Genomic DNA, 20,779 nt, shown 5'->3' on the forward strand with positions numbered 1-20,779 from the left:
TTATTTTATGATTTCTTTCCCACTAGTGGGACTGCTGGGTCAGAGGGTATGCACAGTTTTATAGCCCTTTGGGCATAATTCCAGATTTCTTTCCAGAATGGTTGGATCAGTTCACAGCTCCACCAACAATGCATTAGTGTCCAGGTTTTCCCACATGGGGGATGGACTTTTGACACAGGACTTTAAGGACCTCTCCATCATTTAGAAAAGATGGACTTTTCCATCTAAAGAACCCAAGGCTCCCCTAGTAGTCACTGTGATTTAAAGCTATTGCAGTTCTTATGGTTGCATCATTTCAGTGGTATTCAACTCTTTGTTGGCTCTATTTGAAGTTTTCTTAGCAAAAATACTGGAGTAGTTTGCCATTTCCTTTTCCAACCCATTTTACAGATGAGGAAATTGAAGCAAACAGGGTAAAGTGATTTGCCCAGGGTCACACAGCTAGTGAGATTTTATTTGTACTCAGTTCCTCCTGACTCCAGGCGGTATTCTATCCACTGTGCCTCCTAGCTGCCCTACTTCTTCTTAAGAGCCATGGAACCCAGATTATTATAAAGAATCCTAAAGGGAAGATACCCTTGTACAACTTCACATTGATCATTTTACTTCCAAAGGGCCAAGCCCAGAGCATGACTTAGGTGTGTGAAAGGCTTTGTCTTGGGAAGTTTATTCCATTTTTCCTGAATACAATTTATCCTTTCACAATCCAAACATTAATGATGCTTTGATCTTAGGTTTATGATATATGGTATTTTCCAATCCTCCATCCTCATCCATCCCCCTACCCTGACCTCTCAAGTTTTTGTTTTAGAAAAATTTTGTCCCTCTTCTGGAACATGACAGCTAATTTTCGCAAACTCAGTTATGTAACCTTTCTTTTTTACTTTACAATCTAACATGGAATTTTTTCTTAATTATTAGTCTCTTTCCCATACAAGCAATGGAAACAGAAGGATGTTTATTCCCAACACTAACTTTCACAAGACTTCCTCTTTAGGTCTTTTAGAGATTTTGCCTTTTTCGCCTGACCTTTTTCTCTTCAAAATAAATTCAACAGCCACTTATTAAGTACTTACTATGAGCAAAAGACCTTGCTAAGAACTGGAAGTAGAAGCATTAAAAAAAGGCAGAATTCCTACCCCTAAAGAGATTTCTTTCTACTATAGGAAACACATTCCTGCACACCCTATTCAGTGTCACCAGGGAAACTTGTCTCAACTAAGAAAATGGCAAAATGAACTAATTTAATCTTCTTACCCTATATTTGAACACTGTTAGAAAAAGAAGCCATTCTGTGAGTCCATCAGCCTAGGCAGCTGGGTAACACAGTGGATGATAGTTTTAGTCTTGGAACTAATAGGATCTGTGTTCACATTATGGCCTTAAACATTCACTACATGACCCTAAGCAAGTCCCTTCATCTGTGACTGTCTCAGTTTCCCCCTCTGTAAGATGGGCTTAATAATAATAATACCATCTTCCTCCCGGGGTTGTTGTGGGGATTGAATGAGATAATATTTATAAATTGCTTACCACAGTACCTGGCACATAGTGAGCACTATATAAATGTTAGCAATTATTATTAACTAATTTCCAGGATTGTTGTGAATGAGGTGAGCTTTCTAAAGCTCTTGCAAAGTTGAAAGTGCCATCTCAGTGCTAGCTATTACAATGATGATAATGATGATTATTATGGAGAGGAGATGGAGAAATAAAATACTATAGAAAAAATATTTGATATTGTTGGTAGAGTTATGAACTGATCCAACCATTCTGGAGAGTCATAGGGAACTATGCCCAAAGGGCTAGTAAACTGTGATACCCTTTGATCCAGCAGTGTCACTGCTTGAGCTTATCCCAAAGAGATCATAAAAAAGGAAACAGGAGCCACATGTGAAAAAATGTTTGTGGCAACCCTTTTTGTTGTGGAAAAGAACTGGAAACTGAGTGGATGCCCATCAATTGGAGAATGGATGAATAAGTTATGGTATATGAATGTAATGGAAGCTGATTGTTCTGTAAAAAATGATCAGCAGGTTGATTCCAGAAAGGCCTGGAGAGACTTACAGGAATTGATGCCAAGTGAATTGAGTTGAACCAAGAGAACATTGTACATGGCAGCAATGAGATTATGTGATAGACTTATTTTTTTTTCAACAACAAGGTGTGATTCAGGTCAGTTCCAGTAGTCTTGTGATAAAGAGAGCCATCTGCACTCAGAGAAGTCTGTGGGGACTGAGTATGGATCACAACATCAATTTTCACTTTGTTATTGTTTGCTTTTTTGCTTTTTTTCTCTTTTTCCCCTTTTTGATCTGATTTTTCTTGAGCAGCGTGATAATTGTGGAAATATGTATAGGAGAACTGCATGTGTTTCACACATAATGGATTGCTTGCCATCTGGGGGATGGGGTGGAGGAAGGGAAGGAAGAAAAGAAAAGTTTGGAACCCGGGGTTTTGCAGGAGTGATTGTTGAAAACTGTCTATGCCTGTGTTTTGAAAATATAAAGTCTTATATAAAAAAATAAAGAAGCTGCATTATGGAAAATGAGCAAAGGTCAAAATTAAAAGGAATCTAGAGGCCATTATGGGGTAGTTCAAATCTAGCCTCATACACTTCCTAGTTGTGTGGCCCAGGACAAGTCACTTCACCCTGTCTACCTCAGTTTCCTCATCTGTAAAATGGGCTGTAGAAAAATGGCCAACCACTCCAGTATCTTTGCCAAGAAAACCCCAAATGGAGCCACAAAGAGTCAAATATGTCTGAATGACAAGAAGCCACCAAGTCTCGTGCCTCATTTTACAGAGAGGGAAACTGAGGCCCAGCAGGATTGTGTGGGTGCTCACCACTTGTAAGTGTCTACCTCTGAATTTGAGCACGCGCCTGTTCGGAGCCAAGAACTCCCTCCTCTGCTCCACGCAGCTGCTGTCAGAGCCAGGCCCTTCCAAGATCCTGAGTTTGTGACAGGGAACTTCCACCGAGACTCTCTCCTCTCCCTTGCAGTTATTTAACACGACCATCGAAATCTCGGAGCGCAACGACAACCTGCAACAGCGCCTGCAGATCCTGCTCGATCAGACGCTGCTCACAGCCTACGTCAACGTGTCCCGGGGGCTCTTCGAGCAGCACAAGCTCATCTACAGCTTCATGCTCTGCGTGGACATCATGCGCCAGAAAGAAGAATTAACCGAAGACGAGTGGAACTTCTTCCTCCGCGGCTCAGCCGGCTTGGAAAAGGTCTTGCTTCTGTCTCGGGCTGTGGGAGTTAGCCCTTCGGTGTGAGGGAGGTCCCGGCCTCACCTTCCCCACCAGAGCCATCTGTCCAGGGACGGAATAGAGCTCGGGGAGCAGCCCTGGATGCAATGGGAGCCTTTTTAAGCTAAGGTCTTCCACAGTTCCATTCAGTGATTAAGGCTGAGTAACAACTGAGGCAAAGAAATATCCCCTCTTTTATCTGTAGAGAGAATAACGGGGAGTTAGAAAGGTTCTAGGAAGCTGAATGAGGCTGAAGAATAGCACAGAGATCCAGAGCTAGATAACTTCTCAGTGCCTCAGTTTCCTCACATGAAAGATGGGGTCAAATACTCCCAGGGAATCTTGTAAAGATGGGGATTGGAAAATATTTAGAAAAAAAAAAAAAAATATATATATATATATATATATATATATATATATATATATATATATATATATATATGTAGGGATTTGACCTGTGATTTTATCAGGTATGGGGAATCTCTGGGTAAGGAATTCCCTAACAGAAGCAGATCCACATCTTTTTTGAAACTTTTATTCTTATAAAGTTACCTAGAGATTGGACTTGTTTTTCTCAATTGGAGATCCCCTTTCTATGCTCTCCATAATTTTTGTCTCTCCTCTATCCCCGCAATGTGAGGTATTATTAAAATCCCATAAAACTCCACCATACAAATGCCTTGAAACTCCACAGGTTTGGTTACGCTGTGGGTCAAATCTTGTTTTCCTATAAACAGTAACATACATTTACCTAAGACAGAAAGTGTCCGTAATGTAATACTTCTTCAGAATGAAAGCCCCTGAGCTCAGCGTTGGACAAGGGAAAGATTTCAGTCACCTGCCAGCAGAGATCAGGTCGGGGAAGGGGGGAGGTTTATGTCCCATTGTATGAGATCAGCACCTTAGCAGGAGCTAAGCTCCCTCCTCACCCTTCACTAATGATGGACTTAGCCCAGTCCCAGGGGTTCCTAACCCTCTCCTTCCAGCTCTGCCTTTTGCTGCCAGACTTCTAGAAAATCTCGGGGCAAGTTGTAATACCTAAATAATCAACAGGCGTTTACCCTACTACATCTCAGACCCCGGGGATACAGATGCAATGAGTGAAATAATCATTTCTCATGTGCATCTTATATTCTATTTGATGAACAAGTACATAGAGCGTTCTATAAAGCATAAATCTAAAGCGAATAAATACAGGAGCTAAATACCAGGATGATTGTGGGGACTCGGGAAAGGCTTCATGCAGAACACAGTGCTTAAGCCACTTAAGCTTGAAAGCTTACATATTATACTATTATATTAATTATATATCATAATATAATATATAATTATATATTAATACTTGAAAAGCAGAGGGGACAGATGATAAGGGAGGGAGGTAAGGAACAGAGGAAAGGGCCGTTTGGCAAGATGGTAGAATGTGGGAAGGTGAGTCATATCCAGCAAACCCAGAAATACAGGTTAAGGCCGGGTTAAAAGAAAGACTTCTTTGAAAAGTTATTTGATTCTGGAGGCAATCATTTTTGAAGCTCCTGGGGTGTATCACAAGCTTTGCAGAAGAAGTAACTCATCAAAGATGGGAATGAAGAGACACAGCCCAGATGTAAAGGCAGAAAGTGGCCACAGTTGCTGTCCTTTCCACAGCCCTCCAGGTCGTGTTTGGGGCAGCAGGCCACTTTCCTCTTGGGACTGTTTATAGACCTTCGTATTGTATTTATAGGGAGAAAAGAGCGAGCTTCAAGGGGGCAGCTAAGAGGCCCAGTGGATAGAGCACCAGCCTTGAAATCAGGAGGACCTGAGTTCAAATCTGACCTCAGACAAACACTTCCTAGCTGTGTGACCCTGGTCAAGTCACTTAACCCCATATTCCCTCAGGGAAAAAAAAAAAAACAGAAAGATCTTCAAGTAAATGACCCTTCTCCTGCCCCAGATGCTTCATAGCCTTGAAATGGATGAATAAATATAGGCCCCTAGGGAACAATATTGGTCTATCCCTCAATGACCATCACTGGAGGATGGTGGTATTCCATATAATACTTTTTGAAAAACAATAAAATGTCTTCTGAGCCCAAATTGGACATCTGCCACAGTTTCTAAAATTTCCACCATTAGAATTAGTTCTTAATTTTCCTTATCTTCTAAATACTTAATCTGGGAGAAATAATACATTGGCCCACTATATAGATTTTCCTAACAGTAAAAAATGATTTCATCAAATAAATTACTTGAACAGAAAAGGCCTAGTCTTAGAGGATTTAAGAGGGCCAGGAAAAGAAAAAAGAGCTTTAGGCGAGCATAAACCACAGTGAGAGAATTTGAAGGGGAGAGGTTCTAAATAGAAGGGTTTCTCCGACTTGTGAATATCCTACGTGTCTTAAGAACAAAGTACAAAGCACTGTCCCCTGTGTCTTTCTTTACCCACCCCCATGTGGCAAATGAGCAAGCTGGGACCCATAGGGCCACTGAAGACCATGTCACTCCCAAGTATCCCACATTACCTTTTCATTCATTCTTAATTAAGACCTGCATTGCTCTATTAATTCAACTTTAGGACCAGCCTTCCTATCTTTAAAGTTTATTTAGTTTCAGAGAAAGTGACTGAGGAGTGAATAATAAATGTATCCTGTCTCCAATCTCACACTTAAGAAGCAATCTGTTGGGTGTGGTAGAGGGAGAGCAGTCTGATCTATTGTGTCATTTACTTAACCTGAGCAAAATCATTTAGCATCTTGGTATCCTAGACAACTCCAAGACTAGAAGGTGTCAGTCTGTGTTGGTGGATAAACTTGGCCCACCTAGTAGTTTCCCATATCAAAAGAAACAAGTCCAGTCACTATTCCTAATCCAACTGCTAGCTACCCCAATAGGGAAGAGGATGTCCAGCTCCTGACCTACCCCACCCCTCTCCACCATGTTTTTTTTTCTCACTCCAATACCATTCTCTCTCTAGCCCTCACCATCTATGGCCTTACATAATCCTCCTGGAAGCCACAGAGACTACAATTCCTAGAAGCTGATGGATTTCATATGTAGACTTTGGGTGGGGAAGCAAATTTAACCCTCCATGAGAACAGCTTCACAAATTTTAGAACAGTAGTTCTCAAACTTTTGATCTCAGTATCTTTATACCACTAAAATTATTGAGGATATGTCCAAAGAGTTTTTGTTTATGTGTATTATATTTATAGATATTTGCCATATTAGAAAAAAACCTAATTTTGAATTTGTAGTCCATCTGAAAGGGTTTCAAGGACTCCAAGGTTTCTTTGGACCACACTTTGAGAACCACCAGTTTGTGGACATGATAGTACAAAAAGAGCCTTCCTCATTTTATTAGTAAGAAAACTGAGATCCATATGGTTAATTAGATGCAAGGATCAAAACTAGAACTCAGGACTCCAGACAGCCAGTCCCAGGACTCTTTCAACCCACCTACTTTTCACTAGCTGGCCTTCTTTTGAAAAGACACTGCTAGAAAATCCAGGATTTTTCCTACTTGAGCAGGATAGCTAGTCACTTCCCTTAGGCAAGAGACTGTTTGTTATTTGTCTTTGTCAGTTATTGTTCCTTTTGCCGTCTGTTCACTACAGGAGCGCCCTGCCAAACCTGAAGTCCCCTGGCTCCTCGATGTTATATGGTTTGCTTGTTTTGACTTGGAAGAACTCTTTCCGGCTTTTCAGGGAATTTCATTCCAGATATTGATCTCCCCCATTGCAATCAAACTCGGTAATGTGACAGGTTGCCAGGGTTTTTCCAATTGGGTCTCCCTCGGGCTCTCCACCTATATCAACCATGGCATCTAAGTAGGCACTTAGTAAGTGCTTGTTAATGAATTAATTGCAACATTGGTCTTTTTTCACTGGGAGATTTCCTAATCCTCAAATTATTATTGGACTTCTTTTATTTGATATTGTCTTTCTCTACTATATTCTTCAACAGGTTAAAAAAAATTCAGTGTTTCCATCAATGAAATTTCCTTAAATAGTGGAGGGAGGGAATTGGTTAAGAATATTAATCATGTACTTTGTACCAGGTGCTAAGTGCCAGGAGAAAGCAGTAAAGAAAAAAAGCAAAAACAGTTCCTGCCCTGGAGGACCTTACATTCTAATAAGAAGGAGCTTTACTTATTATCAGAAAAGTATTTCCTTGGAACCAAAACCTGTATTAGTTTTAAAATGAAAACAGAAGTCTTCCCACTAAGAACAAGGAACCAACAAGATCATCCTCTCTCATCATTACTATTTGAAATAGTTTTATTCCTAAATAATTAGAAATATAGTGGTAAATAACTAGAAATAGTGAATTATTTTTATTTGAAATTAAAGTTCTAGGTATAATAGTAAAGCAGAAAATGAAATAGCCAAAGAAATATATAAATAAAAGATATCTCTATTTGCTGATGTTTTGATGGTTTATTGGGAAACTCAAGAGACTCTAATCAGGGGTCCTCAAACTACATCCTGTGGGCCAGATGTGGCAGCTGAGGACAATTATCCCCCTCACCCAGGGCTATGAAGTTTCTTTATTTAAAGGCCCACAAAACAAAAGTTTTTGTTTTTTCTATAGTCCGGCCCTCCAACAGTCTGAGGGACAGTGAACTTGGCCCCCTATTTAAAAAGTTTGAGGACCCCTGCATCTAAATGATCAAATGAGCTTCAGCAGAACAGCAGCCCTGACCCAGATGAAAGAACCCCATTCATAGGCATTAGTTTTTATTATATTAGCCTGTCAAGTACATCAACCTATCAAAGGATGTGATATACATACCAGAAGACCAAGATGTCTAAGGGAGGATATATGGACTTATGCAGCCATTGTTTGCCATGACCTTGGTGCCTGGTGGTTATGATATTTATTACAGACTCACCACCAGCCTGGATTATACCACCATATTTATGATGGCAACCACAAATTGAGACTTTTTAATTCTTACGTAGATCATTGGGTTGTAGATTTTGAGCTAGAGAAAACAAAAGAAATCTTCTCATTTTACATGTGAAGAAACTGAGGGAGGCCCATGGTAATTAAGTGGCTTACCGAAGGAACTCACGGATAGTAGCAAAGCCAGGATTTGAACTCAGATCTTGGGAACTACAAGTTTGGTGTCTTGCATTGTGCCTCATTGCTTCCCCTCATGACATGAAATTGCTCTCAACTCTGTAAAAAACATGGAACTTTCAAAAGAATGGGTATAATATCAAACAGCCTTAAGAATGTATCCGATAGAGGCCCACAACTCACCTTTGGAGGGATCCTTCAGAAATAATTTAAGTTTATGACTTCCTGCCCTTATAAGCCAAATGACTAGAGGAGCTACATATGGAATTTTGCCCTTGGGACCTACCCAGTTTTAACCTTATCCTCCATGGTACTTTACTATGTCATCTCTCTACTTGAACTGTCACCTCCATTTTCTCCCCATCAGAAAATCCAGCTCTACCCCTGGAACCACCCAGCATTGGTCTTAACTCACTCACAGCACTTTTTGAACATTTCCAATGATTCCACTTTTCTAGCTTTCCTCCTTCCAAGCTTTCCTTTACATGTGGACTCCCTTTTTAGAATGTAAGCTCCTTGAGAGCAGGGACTGTCTAGTATATTTTTATTATACTAGTAATCCCAGTGTCTGGTGCCTTGTAAGCACTTAATAAAATGCTTTCTCTTATCTAATTCCTACATCAAACATTTCTTACCATCCTCAAAAGACGGGATATTTCATCAGCCCATGTTAGAGTTCATAAAGAATCCCACTCAGCATTAGGAAACCCATTGTTACAAGCCTCTAGTGAATATTGCCTTTGTGTCTACCTTATCAATATATGTACCAATGAATAAGTGATGACTTTAGACCACTGGTTAAGTGGCCTTTGGGTTAATATGGGAGTGGGACACCCTAGAAAGCACCCTAGAATACAACTTTGCCCCCTTACATGGCAGCCATTATATTGTCCTCTCTTGACACTTATGTACTATACTGTTATTTTTAATCTCAATTATTCGTATGTATCATATTCCCCCTCCTCAATCTCAATTATTCGTATGTATCATATTCCCCCTCCTCAACTAATGATGGAAGGGAGAATGTCTTATTTAGTCTATTTTCCAAAGCATTTAGCACTTAGTAGGCCCATCATAAAGATTGTATTGAATTGAACCATAATCGTTTTCTGGTTAAAAATTAATAATTCATTCTTCTTCAAAATTCAGGAAATTTTCAAACCTATATTAACCCCACATCCTGGGAAGGCTATGCTCAAGAAATACCAGGCCAAGAATCAGCTGATTCAAACTATTGGAATGCAAAGTTGACCATGTTTCAGAAACTCATTCTTATTAAATGCTTTAAAGAAGAAAAGGTAGGATTATGATTTCATTTTTAGAGGCCCAGAGAGCATTTTTCTTGCCCTGTCCCACAATTTGTGATTCACAGATTAGACCTGATTTACTGTGTTATTTCGATAGTAGCCATGGGCCAACTGCACCTCATTCTGAATTTCATCTACTAATAATGCTGTAGCTAAGGTCTGAATATCAGATTATTTATCTTGAGTGATTTCAAAATTATTCAGAAAGATTATCCTGGAGCAAGGATTCTGGTATTCAGTGGCTAAGAGCTCTCCAAGGTAGTCACAAATATATAATATAAATATATGTGTATATATATATATATATATTTATCTACATATTATATGTAATATAAATATATAAATAAATACTACCATGGTCTTATGTCCAGCCAGTAGAAAAAAAGGAGAAACTGGGAGCAGCTAAGAAGATAATATGAACCAACCAAGAAAGTTGGGAGCAACTTGAAGTAAAATAGAGCACTGAATTAAAGAATTAGACTTGCAGGTTACCTTAGAAATTACCTTACCATCAGGAGCCAACAGCTGCTGGCAAAACTTCCCCAAACCCCCTAAATCAGATTACAAAATAAATAAAAGCACAGTACAGCATGGATCGTGTTAGTTTGTATTTTCTAAATCAATAAGTGGACAACTTGGTGGTGCAGCCAATTTTTCCTGTTCTCCATCTTCAACCTTCTTAACCACTCTGCCACAAATGACACTATTGACCGTCTTCTCCCTCAAAAGAATAAAGTGTTCCATAGTGCTGAAGAGAAAATTCATGTGTCAAAAGAGAAAACTTTTTTAAAAATTTAATCTCCTTTAAAATATATGTCTTATATGTCTTTTAAAATTTCCAGGTGGTTTTTGCAATAACAGAATTTGTGATAGAAAATCTAGGGAAACAATTTATAGAGAATCCACCAGTTGATCTAGCAACTCTCTATCAAGATATGTCCTGCTTTACCCCTCTGGTATTCATCCTAAGCACTGGCTCCGATCCAATGGGAGCCTTTCAGAGATTTGCAAGAGAAAGCGGATATTCAGAAAGGTAAGGGTGTGAGGAGGAGGATGGCAGGTAATGTTAAAAAGCACTTTAAAGTTCGCTTGATACTAGGTCCTTGTAATAAATTTTCTAGCTAAAAATAAAATGTGAAAATTACATGGAAAAAAAAGTATGAGAACAATTTTGTGAGGTAGAATGCTGTTCCAATACCCATTTTTCAGAGGAGTTTACTGAGGCTGAGTGATTTGAACACCCAGTGTCTGATGCCAAATTTAAACCCATGTCTTCCGGATTACAAGTTTAGCTCTGTATTATACTCTCTAGTTGATTTTTATTCCATTCAATATAAATTACAAATCTAGTTCATCTAGTTCATCATAAATTACAAATCATAGTGATCTATGTGTATGTATGTACTTGAGAGAAATAGAGACAGAGAGAAATGAGACACAGAGACATTGTTGGAAAGGCAGAGAGAGAGGGAAAGAGATAGAGACAGACAGAGATGTAGAGAGACAGAGACACACAGAGAGAAGGCAAAGAGGAGAGGTGGACAGAAAGATATAGTCTTTCTTTGGCTATGGAATTCCTAAATAAAATGCAGGAAATGAATTATAGATTGTTTTCTGTAAAATGCTTTTTTGTTGTTTTAAAAATCTTTTTTTTTCCCAATAAAGTCAAAGTTTTGTCCTATTAGGAAATTTTTTTTCATTTAAATGCTTTTTTTGTTGTTGTTTAAAAAAATCACTTTTTTCCAATAAAATCAAAGTTTTGTCCTAGTAGGAAATTTTTCATTTAACCATGTAATAAAAAATACTAGATTAAAATACGTTTTTAAAAACATCTATTCAAAAGTAATTTGTTATGTAAAGTAAGAAGTAGGTAGCACAGTGCATAGATCATATTACTGAGTCAGGAAATCCCGAGTTCAAATCCTGCTTCCAGCTTCCCTTTGTGACCTTAAAAAGGTTACTTGCCTACTTTGTGCATCCGTTTTCTCCTGTGTAAAATGGGAGGATGGAGGTCCTTTGCAGCTCTAATTCTGTGATCCTAAGAGAAGCAACATGGAGCAGTGAACAGAGAGTCAGCAAGACAGCTTCACACAGAGTAGCTGTATGACTGGACGAGTCATGTACCTTCTCATTGCTCTCGGCAGCTTTCTGGGACCATAGGTTGCATAGAAGATGCCGGAGGAAGACCAATGAAATCTTTTATTAAAATAAGACTATAAGACAGCAAACAGTGATTGTAACTTCTGACTTTCAGAAGATGCTATTTAGTCTTTTTCCAATCATTTTCTGACTTTGTGACTCCATTTGGGGTTTTCTTGGCAAAGATAATAGAGTGGTCTGCCTTTATCTTCTCCCACTCGTTTTATAGAGTCACCTGAGAGGAAACTGAGGCAAACGGGTGACTTGTTCAGGGTCACACAGCTAGTGAGTTATCTGAGGCCGGATTTGAATTCAGGAAGAGGAATCTTCCTAATTCTATGTCCTGTGCTCTTATCCACTACACAGCCCATTTGCCCCTAGTTTCATGGTATTCAAGATGATTAAATAGATCTTGTTCAACTTTGTTTAAAAATTACTAGCAAATCACAATGGATCATGTATTTCCAATTTATTTTCCTACCTTCATGAAGATGCAAAGTTCATATTTTAACTGCCAAAAAAAAGACAAAGGGGTTCCTACACATTCCATAATTTTCCCTTCCTAATTCATACTAGGTCCTTTTAATAAATTTTCTAGCTAAAAATAAAATGTGTAAACTACATGAAAAAAATAAATTTTTAAACTACATGAAAAAAATAAATTTTCTACTAAGTATGACCCATTTAAGAAATAGACCCTCAAGGCTTGAAGTGCTCAAAGCAGTTATGTGGAGCCTTACAATCAAGAGGACCTGATTTCAAATCCAGACTCAGACACTTACAAGCTGTGAGACTCTGAGCAAGTCACTTAACTCTCATTATCTTCCCTCCCAAGAAAGAAATAACATCCTCGCTTAAGAGATAATTTTTTTAAGTCCCAAGGAGATTTTGATGGAAGCCACATGAATTCCTGGATTCATGACACTATAGAATGTTTAATTCTTCAGGAGATAATATTGAAGATGAGATATCTATGGGAACAAATAACTTTAAAATGGTGAAGTAGAATAATTTTTCAGGAGATAATATTGAAGACAAAATAACTATGGGAGCAGATAACTTAAAAATGAGAAGTAGAATAATTATGTAATACTATTCTTTTCCCAGATTGCTGGACTAATTACTAGATCCAGGAACTATTGACCTAGGAAGCCATTTGTTCCTCCCAGAGAATTGCTGACCATGGTTGGGAGTTCACTTGTTCACTAACTTTGGCTATAAGTAATACCAATATATGGGAGTAAGACTGTCCAAGTAGCTTTAGGAGCAAGATCAAGACAGTGATATAAGATCCCCCAATTTATTTTATTTAATGAGATATCATTTCCTCAAGTAGATTTCTGATTTACTTGAAGAATTTAACAGAAAGTTTACAGGCTGAATTTCTCTTAATGGAATTTCTACCTGGTATCCAAAGTAATAGTTGGGAAGATATATTGTCTGCCTAAAATCTTATCATGTTTATTAAGTTTCAATATTTGCAGTAAAAAATGATTTAGGGAGCTTTTCTGTTTCTTTCAGAGTGCAATCCATTTCATTGGGACAAGGCCAAGGACCTATTGCTGAAAAGATGATTAAGGATGCTTTGAAATCAGGAAATTGGGTATTTCTTCAAAATTGTCATCTTGCAGTATCATGGATGCTGGCTATGGAAGAGCTTATTAAAAGCTTTACAGAACCAAGTATGTTAACTACTTATTGCTTCTTTCTGTTTAAATTTAGAACAAAATCCCCATAAGCTTTAATGGTAGCATAATACTAAGAATGAAAAATAAATGGAGTAGGGTGTCATGAGGGGTTTGATGAGTTCCTAGAACTCCTAAGATGGCATCTTCCACATAGATGACACCATCTTGGGTGGTTTACACATGGGCCAAATTCCCATGGCACTTGGATAATAATAAGCATTTTAAGGTTTCCAAATCTCATTTAGGCCTCCCAAAAACGCCACGAGGGGAAATTCTGTTATTATCTCCATTTTACAGATGAGGAAACTGAACTTGGGATTGGGTTTTAGATCTGTGACTTTATTGACTCATTATAGGAACCTCTGGTGTGAAGGAACTTCCTCCATCAATTTAGGTTTGCTCCTTCTCTGCCACTTAAAAGTCTTAGAGAGCTCAGCTTATATATTTAAGAGATCAAACTAACAAGCTTATAATCTTCTGGTCATATAACCAGAAATTTTAGTCAGTGTGACATAGGAAATAAAGAATAATGTACATATATATTTTACCATGTTTAATATATATTGAATTACTTTCCAACTAAGGGAAAAGGGGTGAAGGAAGGAGAGAAAATTGGAACACAAGATTTTGCAATGGTTAATGCTGAAAAATTATCCATGCATATGTTTTGAAAATAAAAAGCTTTAATAAAAATGTATACAAATACCAAAAAAATGTACTAAGTGAAAAAATGTTTTTTTTTCAAAACTCTTCCTTTGTAACAGTTTTCTCTGATCTACAAAATGGATCAGTCTGTACCTGCAGGAAGGAGCAGCATCCCTCTCACTCCAGCCCCCACTTCCTTTATTCCTGCCAGGTGATCTCTAGGAATAGTTCCCAATTAAGGGACCCAATTTGGAATGCTAGAATTTGTTCCTGCCTCATTTGGGGATCTGTTCTCTGTTCTCACCTTGCTTGAAGCAGAGGGTTGTCTCAGATACCGTGTTCTACCTTTCATTGAGCCTAGCTAGACAAGCCCAGACCCTGAGGGGTTGAGAATGGCAGTGTTGGCTGCTAATGAGGTATTAAAGGGTAAACCATAAAGATCTGTCTCTTAGAATTGGCTGCTTCGCCTCAGGGTGATGCTCCTAAAGACCCCTGTGCACTGAACAAACCCCATTCAGACAGACTGAGATTAAATCCTGTACAAAATATAAAAATAAAAATCTATAGACTAGACACAAGGAGCCTCTCTCATGAAAGAGCCTCTTAATTAAAGTCATCTACTATTTTACCAAATCTGGACCTTCAATCATTCCTTTTTACTGCATCACACCAGACATCATTCAGTGGTAGCAAGAAAACTTTAATAAACTCATTTTTCTTGAGACAGAGCTAGGTTACTGAGGCTCAAGCCCCGCTTCTGACATGCAAGGCAGAGTTTCAAAGTCTCTCCTTTGCATATCCCTGCCCAGCAATGGCTTTGAGCACAAGCTCACTCATTCTTTGTTCCTGTGTCCTCAGTACACATAATAATACTACAATACAGAGAACTCGACCTTTCACAAAATCCAAGTCAACATGTGGGTATGTTGCTATGTCAGGAAGGATTCAGCACTTGAGGATCTTGGTTCTGTTACTCATTTCTCATAAACAAATCACTTTCCCTCCCTAAATAACACTTTCCTCCTCTGTTATGAAAGGGCTGGACTGCCAGCCTCTGGAGTCCCATTCAGCCAGAATGCCACGATCTCATGACAGTACAGACACCAGCCCATCTGTGTCTTAATCATCCTGAACTCCTCTTTGTGGCCCTTCCTTAGGTTTGTAGTATTTCTTGGACCCCATTGCGGCACTCAGGCAATTGATCTGTTGACTATCCCTCTTGCCATCTTCCTTCCTATCATTTGTTTCCTAGATGATAAATAAAAGTGCACTTGTTAAAAGGAACATTAAACAAAATCCCTCATTACTTCCCCAATTGCATGCCATGCCATAAGCAGCAGCTTGCCTTCCCTACGGTGGCTGGGTCACAGTTCTGCAAAGGAGTCGCTAGGAAATGAGTCCTGGAACAATGAACATGTTTCAGAGTGGATACTGGTGGATACCAGGCCCAGAAAAATTCTAGTTCATAGTTTCACCAGCAGATGAGAGAGTGGGTGGGCAATTTAATTTAGTAACTATTTATTATATGTCTACTATGTCCAGATCTGGTCTCAAACACTTCCTAGCTCTGTGTGACCATGGGCAAGTCATTTAATTCAATTTGTCTTAGTTTCCTTATCTATAAAATGAGCTGGAGAAGAAAATGGCAAACCACTCTAGAATCTTTGCCAAGAAAACCCCAAATGGAGTCACAGAAACTCAGACACGATTGAAATTACTGAACAATAAACTCTCAGCATGGTACCATTCACTCCTACATTCCTTATGAGTCCCAAAATGTAGTGGAACTCATTTCTCAAAGTGACATTTGCCCCTATTTTATATATTAAGGTGTTGCAAAGGGTAATAGGATGTTTGTCATCATATGATAAGTGAGAAATTTGCAAGGCTAACCTTACAGAAGTTATTTCCTCCTCCATAGCTCTAGGAGTAAATTGCAGCTAGCTATACCCAGTGAATAATGGCACCTGGGTTGAGCTGGCACAAATATCTAGACTCATCACAAGTTTAAGTAATTGAATTTCCTGTTATGATAACATGCATCTGAAAAGGTATACCTTTTCCTTAAAAATGAATCATTTATTACATTAGCAACCACAATATTAATCTCATGGTAGTCTATTAAAATTCCTTTTTTTAGTTTTCTGGAAATTTTAAAAAATAAATATTTCTTCAGCCTAAATAGCCTTTTCTAAATTTTCCCCTATTTGAAAGTTCATAGAAGAATAAAGAGAGAGAGAAGGCCTTTTTGAGGGGAATGGATTAAAGATAATAGGCAAAGTTATCGCTCAGCTTGTCTTTTTGTTGTCTTCCTAATTCTCTGAAGAGATTGAGCTGTGTGGGATCCAAACAAGAGAAGGGTCCCCTCTTCTGTTATTTGGAAAAGATTTCAACACTGATCAGGGTTGCCCTTTTACACCTTGAGAAGGACTGTAGTCAAGGAAAGAAATTAGTGGTGGCTATTGTTTTGGAATGTTAACCCAAAAGTAAATGTTAATATATTATGATTTTTTTTCCTGTGTTCAAGTTGTTATATAAATGTTACTGAAAATTGTCTTGGCAAAGAAATATGTGCAAGGACATGGAAGGCTACACTGACTTGGATATCTTTTTCTCTAACGTGGAGAATGCTTGGATTTAGAATAATGTTAAATAAAATCATTTCTGACAGACTTGTACCTAAAAGTGCCAAGTTCAGCATTAATATTTTTTCTTCACAATCTTCAAGGACCCATTTTGTGTGACTCTAGCTAAGCTATTTAATCTTTTTGTTTTCTGGGCAGCTCTCCAAGACTATATATTACTTAAGAGAGAATGAATCTATACTGGTAGGGAACTTGGCACATATTCTATGAGTTCATATCCTAAATACCAATTATAAATAAAGTGACATGTAAAGAACTTTCCTAACTATCCAGTTTGTTAATTATCCTTCCCAACTTTGTGTCATCTAAAAATTTGCCAAGTGTGCCACATAATCCAAGTCATTGATAAAAACTATTAAATCTCTCAGAACCAAGGACAGAGCCATTGAAGACCTTTCTAGTTGACATCTATGACAGCAATTATTCTCTTGGGTCCAATCATCCAGCCATTTCCAAATCTACCTAATATATTATCATGTAGCTCACATTTCTTCATCTTTTTCACATAAATAGCATGAAAGACTTTGTGAAATATTTGGCTAAAATCTTTGTAAAATAAATTTCCTAATGCTATCCTACTAGATTATAAAATACCTTATATATTTTATTATACTATTTATAATTATAATTATATTAATATATAAAATTATAATATTTTATATCATTTTCTAAACTAACTAGAGGTTAGTCTAGCATAACTTCTTCTTGATAAAGCTAGATTGACTCTCTCTGATCATTCATTAACTCACCTCTCAATTTCACATTCCATAATTTTACAAAGAGTCAAAGTCAAACTGATATATATATATATGATATAAATATATATATTTGGCTTATATTCTCCATTCTCTTGCTTTTTTTTGAAAAGAGGAATATTTTCCCTTCTCTTTTCCTGCTAGCTTTTCCCTTCTTTATGCTTTCAAAGATCATTAATCAGGCTCAATAATAATCCCATCTTCCCATTCTTTCTGTACCTGAGCATGTAGGTCACCTGGACCCAGTGTTTTGAACTTATCATAAACAGATAGGTTCTCTCTCACCCATATCTTGTTTGATAACAATTTTTCCTGTCCTCCTTATATAGAGAAGACAGAGTCCTTTACTTCATGTAACACATGGCTTAATCTTTCCAAAAGAAGATGTAGAAACACTCATTAAACAAAACAAATCTGTGTGATTGTTTTTTACAGATGTTTCAATTGAAGAGAGTTTTCGACTTTTTTTGAGTTCCATGCCTAGTACAACATTTCCTGTCACAGTCCTTCAGAATTCTGTCAAGGTAATGTATTTGTGAGCATAATTTATCGACAGAGGTTATAAGAGAGGAGGGATTGTTTCATTTTTTGTCTTTGACTTTCTAAGCACCTGACACGTTGGCAGGATTTAAATGTTTATTGTATCTTGGTTGATAATCAGTTACCTTACTTGAGAGATACTAATCATAATCAATCAAGACAATGAAAATGAAGATGATTCCTGCCCTCAGGTAGCTTAACTTTCATTAGAGAAAACAGACAATATGATTTCTAGGGGAAGATACTAACATCAGGAATGACCAAGGAGGAACTCATGGAGGAGAAGATGGTACTAAACCCAGCCACTGTTTTCACAAATGAAAAATGATTTCCATTTGATTCAAAAGCTGACCAAAGTAGGTTGAAGCTGAAGCTGACGTAGGACTTCAAGTTGGTCAAGGACTTTGAAATACATTATCTGACTTAAGCCAGAAAATATCCTTGTGAGGAAGGCACTAATATGGATATTATTTCCATTTTATGGATAAGGAACCTAAGGCCCATTAAGATTAAACAAGTTTTCCAGGTTCACACAGCAAGTTTTTGAAGCCCTGAGTTTCTGACCCCAAAATCAGCATGCTAGGAACTATGCCACATTGTCCACTCAAGAAAAGCCATGAATAATCTTCCTTATTCAATAAGATCTTGTTCTTGACAAAACAAAGAACAGGACTGGCCCTTACCTATGGCTCTACTTTGCATGCATGGAGTATGATAAGGAATGTTTTTGAATTTTTAAAAAAATATACACATCACATATGTTTAATTCTAGTAAATCCTATTCTCCAAAGTCCATAAATATCTAGTCTTTCATGTCAAGTCCCAGTGAAGACTCAAATTTACTGTTGGACAATAATGTGCAAAGGACACAATTGTCAGAACTTGTCTGGGATACCTTTAGACCTTCCCCTGATCTCTGCCTGGAAAACAAGGTCCATCTCCAAGTCAGTCAGTAAACAGGCATTTATAAAGCACCTTCTATGTGCCAGACAGACACTGTGCTAAGGGTTGGGAATAGAAACAAAGGCAAAAAATTAGGCCCTGCTTTCAAGGAGCCCACATCTAATGTGAGTTTGGATGGGAAAACAAAAAAGTCTGTCTATTTTCACTAATCTTTGGTTTCCTTCATAATCCTATCAATTCTAGTTTATGCATTTTAAAAACTACTATCATGAGGCTAAATGGGAAAGAAAAGGGGGAGACTAGTAGAAGGGAGGGCAGAAGTAGAAGGGGAAAGGGATAAGAAAAGGGAAGGGCTGAAAAAAAGGGAGGGCAGATTGAGGGGGGGGAAGGAGTCGGGAGGAAGGAAAGGAAGAAAAAAGAGAAAAGTATAACTTGGGAAAAAGAGGATGGCAGGAAATATAGTTAGTAATTTTGAATGTGAATGTGAATGGAATGAACTCTTCCATAAAATGGAAGTGAGATAGCAAAATGGATTAAAAGCCAGAATCCTATAATATGTTTGTTTACAAGAAACAATTTGAAGCAGAGAGATACATGCAGAGTAAAGGTAAAAGGCTAAAGCAGAATCTATTATGCTTCAGCTGAAGTTTTTAAAAAATGGAGGTAGCAATCTTGATCTCAGAACAAGTAAAAGCAAAGATAGATCTAATTAAAAAGAGGTAAGAAAGGGAAAAAAACAGGGGTAGCAATCTTGATCTCAGAATAAATAAAAGCAAAGATAAATCTAATTAAAAGAGGTAAGGAAGGAAACCACCTCTTGCTAAAGGGAACCATACATAATAAAGTAATAGTAATATTAAGTATATGTACAACAAATAGTACAGCATCCAGATTCCTAGAGGAAAAGTTAAGAGAGTTGCAAGAAGAAATAGACAGCAAAACAGTTTTTAAAATAAAATAAACCACTATCATAAAGAATCTATGGATGAATTGCCTACAAAGGAGCAGCTCCTAGTCTCAGAATAACAAATAGAAAGCAGAATTCAAGCCGAGAAAAATGATAATGTAGAACCCAGTTTAGAAATGAACCACAGAGAATGTTGGATGACCGTCCACTTGAATAGCCCTTCCAAAACCAGAATTCAATTTTAAAAGGGCCCATGAAGAGAGGAAAGGAAATACCCAAAGGGAGAAAGGAAAGGCTAATAGAGGCAAGACATGGGCATGACCTTGCAGAATGCCAAAATAGACTATTATATAAATAACTGGCTACCTCTAGTGACAATGCAGCTTTGAGATATTGCTTCTGATCCAATTTTATAAAAATACAGAATCTTGTTGCTATTGTTATTGCTTTATGATATGAGACATTAACTTGGAAAAGGAAAAGGAAAAGGATACATGGGAAGAACTGAGTGGTATAATGGATAAACTTGGGAGCTAGGAAGTCTTAATTCCAGTCTTGCATCAAAAACTTACTAGCTATGTGAACCTGGGAAAGTCATTTTGCCTCAGCTTCCCTATCTATAGAATCATCATATATCTGTATATATGTGGGTATATATGGATATGTGTGAGTGCTTTGCAGAACTCAAAATTCCATATAAACACTAGCTATTATGAATAGTCAAGTTAGCTTAGGAGATGCTGATTTTTCAGAAACATGCATAGAAGCATGCGAATCACCAGTTTCACTTCAATGAAAATTATGCATTCACTTCCTAGTTCTAAACTCAAATATGGGACAATGTACTTTACAGCTGGAAAAGGCAAGGAAGCATGAGACAGTCCTATATGTAGGAGAATAACTAAAAATTGCAAGTCCATCCCAGTGGAAAAAGGC

At 37.7% G+C, this 20,779-nt stretch overlaps 1 protein-coding gene across 1 annotated transcript in view; it reads left to right on the forward strand.

Moving 5' to 3' along the window:
* Positions 1 to 20,779, forward strand: part of DNAH6 (dynein axonemal heavy chain 6) — a 189,518-nt gene that overhangs the window by 141,106 nt on the left and 27,633 nt on the right. Inside the window, exons 60-65 of the mRNA XM_031949760.1 lie at positions 3,005 to 3,238; positions 6,847 to 6,982; positions 9,464 to 9,612; positions 10,464 to 10,654; positions 13,282 to 13,442; positions 17,929 to 18,017. Coding sequence (XP_031805620.1) covers positions 3,005 to 3,238; positions 6,847 to 6,982; positions 9,464 to 9,612; positions 10,464 to 10,654; positions 13,282 to 13,442; positions 17,929 to 18,017 — 960 coding nt within the window. The remainder of the gene's footprint in view (positions 1 to 3,004; positions 3,239 to 6,846; positions 6,983 to 9,463; positions 9,613 to 10,463; positions 10,655 to 13,281; positions 13,443 to 17,928; positions 18,018 to 20,779) is intronic.

This window comes from Sarcophilus harrisii, chromosome 2 (genome assembly GCF_902635505.1).
Source record: "Sarcophilus harrisii chromosome 2, mSarHar1.11, whole genome shotgun sequence".
Lineage (NCBI taxonomy): Eukaryota > Metazoa > Chordata > Mammalia > Dasyuromorphia > Dasyuridae > Sarcophilus > Sarcophilus harrisii.